This window comes from Plectrocnemia conspersa, unplaced genomic scaffold (genome assembly GCF_051122295.1).
Source record: "Plectrocnemia conspersa isolate PC_06_02 unplaced genomic scaffold, ASM5112229v1 ptg000006l, whole genome shotgun sequence".
Lineage (NCBI taxonomy): Eukaryota > Metazoa > Arthropoda > Insecta > Trichoptera > Polycentropodidae > Plectrocnemia > Plectrocnemia conspersa.
The window spans coordinates 12,911,686-12,920,721 of NW_028277170.1; the positions used below are offsets into that span (position 1 = coordinate 12,911,686).

General features: G+C 40.2%; 1 protein-coding gene across 1 annotated transcript; it reads right to left on the bottom strand.

Annotated features, from left to right (window-relative positions):
• Window positions 1–2,418: 2,418 nt before the first annotated feature.
• LOC148234260 (uncharacterized) lies at window positions 2,419–7,459 on the bottom strand. Its single transcript, XM_088188317.1, has one exon. The coding sequence runs from the start codon at window positions 7,010–7,012 to the stop codon at window positions 3,605–3,607; it is 3,408 nt and encodes a 1,135-aa protein (XP_088044443.1). The 5' UTR covers window positions 7,013–7,459; the 3' UTR covers window positions 2,419–3,604.
• Window positions 7,460–9,036: the final 1,577 nt, after the last annotated feature.

Genomic DNA, 9,036 nt, shown 5'->3' on the forward strand with positions numbered 1-9,036 from the left:
AACAGTGACTCTATTTTAAGAATATAACTTGTAATGACAATGATGACAATTTACATATTAGGCCCTTAACTAGATATCCACCCTAGAGTATTTATATTCCGTATTTTGTAGATTTGGCGCACTGTCGCATATTTTCAGGCGCACAAAGCGCGAACTTCCACACCCCGTGTATCTACATAAAAAAATCAACTCCACTCGTTTCTCTCGTTGCGGCAGGCATGGCATTGTATGCAAAAATGCTGACTTTAACGCCGAATTCCACGTGTGAGGGAACAAACTTGAATATTCATAAGGCAAGCTGTGGAGGGGGACTGGCTGGCTGGCTGGCGCACCGGTGAGCCAACAGCTTACAGGGTATAAATTACATACCGCTGACACTGTTTGATATTTCAAGTCTGACGCCGTAATTTTACACCGACTCGAATAATGTGACACCGACCATTGTTGCCGACCTGAATTGATGAACGGTCCCGGGACGGGGATCGATGGCCTCTCCGCTCGGTGGCTTTTTAACACCTACCCCGAAACAACGCAAGGATTGATTTCGAGAGTAATGAAAATAGTAGCAACTTGTTTCGAAAGTAGCTTGTTAGTGACATGTGAATGAATAACCGGCTATCGATCGAAGGCCTATAATAGGAATTCTGATACCCGACATTTCCTGAAATACCTGAAATTCCAGAAATTGAAAGTTGTATTCCATCTAATTCCTATTTATACTTAAATTAACAATAAATTATCTTAAAATTATTTTGGAATACAGTCAGTTCTCGAGTTACGACGATGTTCCGTTCCACCACCTTAGTCGTAACTCGAAAAGGTCGTAAGTCAAAAATCATACAAAAAATAATTAAAAACAATGCATACATGCGAAATATAGTAACCACTTTTATTGCTGACTTTAAGTTGTTAACTAAATACTTTTTAGCAAATATCTACATAAATAATTTATTTATAAAAATTGATCTAGAGTATTTTTATCATCTGTGCTACTGATATCCATTGTTAATTCTTGAGATTTTTCAGCGAGTGCAGTGATAGTGCTTGTTTTTCTAAAAAAATCGTCCAGGTTTGTTTGTACAGTTTGTTGTTTCTTTTCTCTATAAATTTCATAATAACACGCAAGTGCTTGATGAATAAGGCCGTGTACCGTCGAAGATCTATCGATGTCTTTGTCCATATTTTCAAATTTTTTAATAGCATCATTGATTTGGCTAAAAGCTGCAGCCATGACTTTTAACACAAATTTTTTTAGTGGTTCTTCGAGTTCATCTAATTCTTTTAGCTCCATTACATTTTTTTCTACAACTCGTTTTTCCTCAATTTCAATCAAATCTTGGTTTGTAAGTTCCTCAACATCATTTTCCAAAAGATGAATTGCATCTTCATTATCAACTTCCAGATTAAGTTGTTGAGCACATTTTACAATAATATTTGCCACCTCATCTATTTCCCCTTCTTTATTAAAATACATATTGTCATTATATCTTTTTAAGAGTTTGTTCTATATGCCGTTAATACAATTCGTCGTTACTTTGGACCATCCTTTTGAGATATTGTTTATTGCATGAAAGATGTTGTAATTTTTCCAAAATTCTCTCAATGTCTGATGTTTGTCTGTTCCTGCAATTGCTTGGGCAAAAGTGATTCTTAAATAATGGGCTTTGAAGTTAGCAGTACCCCCTTGATCCATCGGCTGTAGAATGCTGGTGGTGTTTGGAGGTAAATAAACCATTTTTATACTTGGATGTGATTCCCCTAAGTGTGGAGGATGGCCTGGAGAATGTCAAGAATCAATAAAATTTTAAATGCTATGTCGTTTTCATCACAGTTTTTCTTTACTTCTGGAATGAAACAGTTATCAAAATAGTCTTGAAATTATGTATATGACATAAAAAAAAAATTTTTTACAGCTTTTTTTTCGTCGTAACTCCGAGTGGTCGTAACTCGAGAACTGCCTGTATATGTTTAAATAAAATTAAAATAAATACTTTTATTACATTTTTCTATCTGTATAATATTCCTATGCACATTTTTTCCATATATTTTGTGTAATTAAAAATTTACTTACAAATTCATTCCGTAACTGCGATGCAATCAGTATACTCGTATCTTCTTGAATAGATGTTTAACAGTAAATTACATGATATTAGTAAAAAAAAATTGATAAAAAGAATTGCATTATTTTAACATCTAGGGAAAAAAGTAAATTCCAGTTTTTATTTATTAAATTTATAAGGCCTTTTGCATTTATTAATATTTATACAATATAAGCTTTAGAAGCATTTGTACTGATAATAAAAAAAATTTACCACTATTATTATAAAGTAACATATCTTCGATGTTGTGAAACTTACTAATAAATAGAATATCTTTGAATATATTTTTTTATTGTCTGATTTTTGTAATAACTTGTTGCGACCTCTCCCCTTTGGAGATGGCCGTCTTTTCTTTTCGAAGGACCACCGTCTCTCGACGGAATTAAACGCCTCTAACCATAGAAATGCTTTATTATCAGAGTTTACATCCTCAGAATCCTTGCTGACGCACGACCACACGCCGTGACAGCTAAGGCGTCTTCAGGTTATTTATACACAAAAAACCACGCACGGCCATAACACACTTTTATTCGGCCATGCATAAATATATGTAAAATTGTCGGAACATTCTCCCCCCTTGAAGGAACGTACATACTTTGAACAAGGGAGAAGTATTGTTCTTTCAAAACACTAGTTGAACAAACTTATTGAAAAACAGTTGGCTGAACGCAATTATATTAACTATTAAAAAAGGTTCGTCACTCGGCTAAATACAAACTCTGCCACATAGGCGCAGAAATTATAACACACGAGTATTCCCAACCGAAAAACAATACCAAAGTATACACAACAAAAATTATAATACACAAGTATACAGAACAGATAACACGTACAAACATCGTAACATATGAACATTGCAAAAACTTATGTTTGGAACATTTTTTCCTCTCTACACTTCAAGTAGCTTTGTATCTTATTTTGAAACGATACTTGCTTACTCACTATCTTCTAATTTCATCGCCTGAGCGATGTTTACGCACATTTGTTTTATTACACTGTGTCCTGTTGCTGCTCCACTGGTAAGAGTGCTAGCCTGCTGACTGCACGTTTGGTGATGCCGCTAGGCGTTTTTACCGAGACAACGCGTACAACTCCATCTTCTCCTGGCTGCAACCCAATCACTCGTCCAAGTTGCCATTGAAGAGGAGACAGATTGTCCTCCCTCAACAACACCATGTCGCCAATGTCAGGATTGGAGGAACCCGATCTGAAGCTACGCTGCTGCATCAATGTCACATACTCCTTGGACCACCTGGCCCAGAAGTGCTGCACCAGCTGCTGCAAACGTCTGTACTGAGACAGCCGTGACTCCGGCACGTCGTGCACGTTTTCCTGGGGACAAGCAGTTAGTGGCTCGCCGATAAGGAAATGACCAGGAGTCAATGGAATGAGGTCATTTGGATCATTGGAACTTGGAGTGAGCGGACGCGAATTTAATACTGACTCGATCTGCGCAACGACGGTACTGAAGGCCTCATATGTTAAGGACGCGTTTCCCACTATCCTTACCAGATGTCGCTTGGCTGATTTGACAGCCGCTTCCCACAGACCGCCAAAATGCGGTGACCGTGGTGGTATGAATCTCCATTTAATCGTGGTGGTATGAATCTCCCTTGTTCAGCTAACGAAGCCGGAACTTCCTTGAAGTCGGCAGATATCATAAGCCTTCCTAGCTGACGAGAGGCTCCCACAAAGTTCGTGGCATTATCGGAGTGCAACTCGGCAGGTTTGCCCCTCCTCGCGATAAATCGTCTCAAGGTGTTCATGAACTCATTTGTAGTGAGTCCCGTGACAACCTCCAGGTGCACTGCCTTTGTCGCAAAGCACACAAAGACGCACACATAGCCCTTCACCATTGATCGGTTCCGATATGCCTTGATGGACGCATCGCAGAATCCGACCAATTTGATGGTAGACTGACACTGCGCAAACCTATGGCGCGGGGCAACTATTGCCTTTAGGCCATTTAAAACCCCGTACAACAATTGCCAGGAGCTGAATAAAGAGCTGGGGATTTTATCATCCCAGCCAAGCTTCTCCTTCCACAACTGCTGCATGTATATTTTTAATATTACAACAACGAGACCGACGAGACCCAGTGGATCAAAAATTTGTGCGATCGACTTGAGGATCTCCCTTTTGGTCACTGGGAGTGTCTCCGGGAACGCTGCCATAAAAAATAACCTATCTGTTCTCGTTTCCCAGCCCATTCCCAGTGTCGTTGACTCATTCGTCTCAATGATATGGTGAGAGATCTGCCCCTTTGCGTCCTCCTTGAGATCGCTTATCACCCTTGGCTCGTTTGACAGCCATTTTCTCAGGGTGAAACAGCCCTTTCTCAATATGACGTCAATTTGAGACCGTAATGCCTTAAGGGCCACAATGGAATCTGCTCCAGTGAGCAGGTCATCAACATAGAAATCATTTTTTATGACTGCAGAGGCTGCAGGAAAATCAGCCTCTGCCTCGGCTGCAAGTTGATGCAGGCAACGCACCGACAAAAATGAAGCTGGAGCTGTCCCGTACGTTACTGTGTTCAGCTGGAACGATTTCACGTCGTCCCGTGGGTCAGATCGCCACAAGATTTTTTGAAATCTCCTATGGGAGGCGTGAACCTGAACCTGCCGGTACATTTTCTCTATGTCAGCCGTAATGACATACGTGAACCGACGAAAACGAATCAACACGACAAAAATATTCTGCTGTAGTTTTGGACCAACCATCAGTAGATCATTGAGCGAGGCACCGTTGCTGGACTTGAACGATGCATCAAAAACCACTCGGAGCTTGGTTGTGAGGCTACTTTCCTTTATCACAGCATGGTGTGGAATGTAGTAACCCTCGTCCCTTATGGACGGATCGGTGGGAAGCTCAGACATGTGACCAAGAGAGATATACTCTTTAAGAAAGTCAGTATACTCATCCCGAATCTTTACAGACTTCGCCAGCTTTCTCTCTAAAGCAAAGAACCGCTTAAGCGCTGGCTCGTATGATACACCCAAAGTGCGGTCATCGGTTTTGAATGGAAGGCGTACAACAAATCTACCTTCCGTTGTACGACTTGTTGAACCCTTGAATTCTTCCTCGCACTTGTCGCTGTGACTAGCTCTTAGGTCATTACTGACCTCTTCGAGCTCCCAGAACTTTTTTAACTGCCTGTCCATCTGCACCAAGCTAAGATTGCAGGCAGGATCTTTAGCGGCCGGTGTTAAGATGCTACCTGACACTATCCACCCAAATGTGGAATTTGCCAGAATTACTACTGACCCATCCTCAAGTTTGATTCTTTTGCGCCCATTGCGCATTGATTCAAAGAACCAACTTGCGTTAAGGATGACATCCACCTCTCCCGGCAAGTCAAATTCATTGTCTGCCAGTTGGATATATCTAGGGATGGCCCTACGTACATTGCTGATGGCCATGCTTGGAATTTTTGCAGTCAATTTCGGCATGACTATAGCGTCAATTACCGACCACTGCTTTTTCTTCCTCGGCGCTATTTTTAGCTTTACAGAGCCTTGACTAGCGGCCACAGACTCCGCTACACCCACTATGTTGGCGCTGGATTTGCGGATGTTCAAACCCAGCCTGTCAACCAGTGCACATGATACAAGGTTCGTCTCAGCGCCAGTGTCAAGAAGCGCTCGGCAGACTTGCGTGGAATCATTTCGACCCCGGATGGATAATTTTACCGTCGAAAGTAAAGCTATTTGCGATACTACCTTACCGGTTTGACCTGGCCGGCAGGCCATTACAGCGGACATTGTCGCTTTTGGAGCTTCTGCTCGATCCCTATCTTCATGGAGCAAAAAGTGATGCCTTTTTGCACACACTGAGCAGCAACTGCCCCTGCAATTACCAGCACTATGACCTTTCCGCAGGCAATTAAAACATAGTGCGTTTCGTTTCACGATGACCCACCTTTTATGGACATGCAATTGTTTGAAACTGTGGCACTCACCCAACTTGTGAGTCCCCTTGCACTGAGGACATACCTCGCGCAACGGCTGATGGCTCACTTGGTGAACAACTTTAGGCTCCTTAATGGGGACCTGAGTCGGGATAATTGTGTTTTCTAACACTTGATGTTTCGTTTTTAGGAATGTTAACAACGCCTCGAACGTTGTCAATTTGATTGTTAGTGCTGTCGCTTCCCATTCGCGGGCCAACACCACTGCCAATTTTGACACGATGACCTGCACTAGGACAAAATCCCAATGCTGCACTGGCAGCCCAAGACCTTCCAGTGCTCTTACGTGCAACGTAGCCGCATCGATCAGCTTCCTTAACCCCACATGGGAGCCGGCGCTAACCGTCGAAATACTGAGCAGTGCTCTCCAGTGCTCAGTGGCCAAAATTTTCGGGTTGTCGAACCGTGATCGCAATAACTCCCATGCGATGTCAAATGACTGACCTGCGGACTCTATACCACGAAGGACCTCAGCGGCTTCCCCCTTGACCGAAGTCAACAAATACTGGACTTTCTCTTGATCTGATATGTTTGCCTTTCGGCAAACAATATTTAGAAAAAGGCTAGAGAAATGTGGCCAATCTTTGTAGTTACCTTCAAATGAAGGCAACCGAAGGGCAGGTAATGAAACATTAGTAGGCGGCGCGACTGTCGGGAGGGGGGGTTGCCCCCGTGCATATTGCACTATTAACTCTTTCGCGGCGTAAATGGCTTTGTAATAATCCCTTTCGAACGCCGAGGTAGCTTCATCGTCCACCTCACCTATGGTGCATTCTATGTCCTCCTGGACCTGCCTAAAGGTCCTTAAGACATCCACAACGTCATCAAGATGTACTTGAAGACCCGACGCGTCTCCTTTCGACACGCAGCCCTCAACAGCGTCGGCAAATCGCTTAAGCTGCGACTGCAGCCTAGAACGCTTCAGTATGTCGCGTTTCGACATATTGACTCGAAGGAAAAGTTTGAGGTTAGGAAATAACAAGTGGGGAACGGCTAACCACTAACCTAAATGTCCTCTCCTCCGTCTGCGCAGCTTCTCGACCCGGCGGCTTCCCTGTGATGCCCCGCAGTTGCTCAGCTGCTGCTGCCCCGAATGCTTCCTCAGCGAAGCGCTGGTGGTCCATCCGGCTCGTAGGACCAAATGTTGCGACCTCTCCCCTTTGGAGATGGCCGTCTTTTCTTTTCGAAGGACCACCGTCTCTCGACGGAATTAAACGCCTCTAACCATAGAAATGCTTTATTATCAGAGTTTACATCCTCAGAATCCTTGCTGACGCACGACCACACGCCGTGACAGCTAAGGCGTCTTCAGGTTATTTATACACAAAAAACCACGCACGGCCATAACACACTTTTATTCGGCCATGCATAAATATATGTAAAATTGTCGGAACAAACTATTGACATTCTTCAAATTTATGTTTAACCGTTTAAAAAAATATACTGTTATAATTACTGTTTTAGTAAAAGTAATTATTTATTTATCTCGTATATTTCTAGGTCAACCCCAGGTAAATTCCAAGCTTTTAACATTGCTCATTTTGTACAGGACTTGGTCATAAAGTTTTGGACATTGCACGGGAAACTATACACTTACACCTACAGCTTCTATGGTAAAGTTCGTTATTCAGTTTTATTAATTAATACATTGTTTTAATGTAAATATATTATGCTATAAGCATTTACTAACCTTACATAATATACATTTAAATGTATTAGCTTACATAAATAAAATTAATATATTATTAGTGTTTTGCTTATACCGTTATGTATAGTTTCAGTCTCAAAAACAATTAAATATTAAAAAATAAAAGTAATATTTTAAACTATCAACTATCAATAAATTATACCTCAGTAAATTTGTTAAAATAGATCAGTATTGTTAAATCCAACCGAATTTTCTATTTCCTTGTATGCATTTCTGTGCAAAAATTATGAAAATTCGATTTTACACAAAATCGAATTTTCATAATTTTTGCACAGAAATGCATACACACGAAAAATAAGATTTTTATGAATAATCAACAAACTAGTCATTAAAATTGCGATGTTGCTTAAACTAAATATTATATTTGTATATATGTATTTTTCAATAAATAAATTATGTTGCACTAAATGTAATTTCTTAAATAAAAAAAAAACGATTAATAAAATCGTTAATAAATACTGCTTTAAGACTATGCTCATTAAACCGTGGTGCAGAATTTTAGGTATTTTATTTATAAACAGTTTAACCACGTAACGCGACATTTTGTAATAAAATAAAGCATTGACACTTGTTTGCTCGAACAGGAGCAAATCTTTACGCACATTTGATAAAACTGACATTTTAGTTAAAGAAAAGACTTAATATAATATATCGTTTGGGGACAGCGGGTCGGATAATTTTGTCCGACGGGCTGAGTCAGTAGGTTGTCCACCTGTGCCTTACATATAGCTCTGGTTAACATGTAGCAAGTGTATAACAATAATCTGCGATGGTTTTTTTGTTTTGTGATGAATGCGTTTTGTGATGAATTGGCAGGTTTTCATAACACCATAATTAAACAATGTGCTGTTTCTAATATTATATGCTTGATACCTTACAAAATAAGCACCGTTTATTCTTGCTAATAATTAACGCATAAGTGTCGTTTACAGTTAATTGTTTTTTGTTTGATACTCATACACACACACACACGTTTAAATACTTGTATGCTGTAATTATATTAGTAATTGAAAATGATACATTAAAGAGTTTCATACATTTCTACATTTACTTGTAATAACGAGCAAACGCTCTCGTAACTTTCATCGATAATTGTTATCTACCGATCGTGAACGTAAAGTACAAAGTTATATTTGTCTATTTCGATTTTTGTAAAGGCACAAGGTAAAAAAGCTTTTTTCGCAAAAAAATTGTGATAAATGTACAATTGTGAAGAATAGATTAATCGATATTGAAATTAATTGTAATTTACGTAGCAT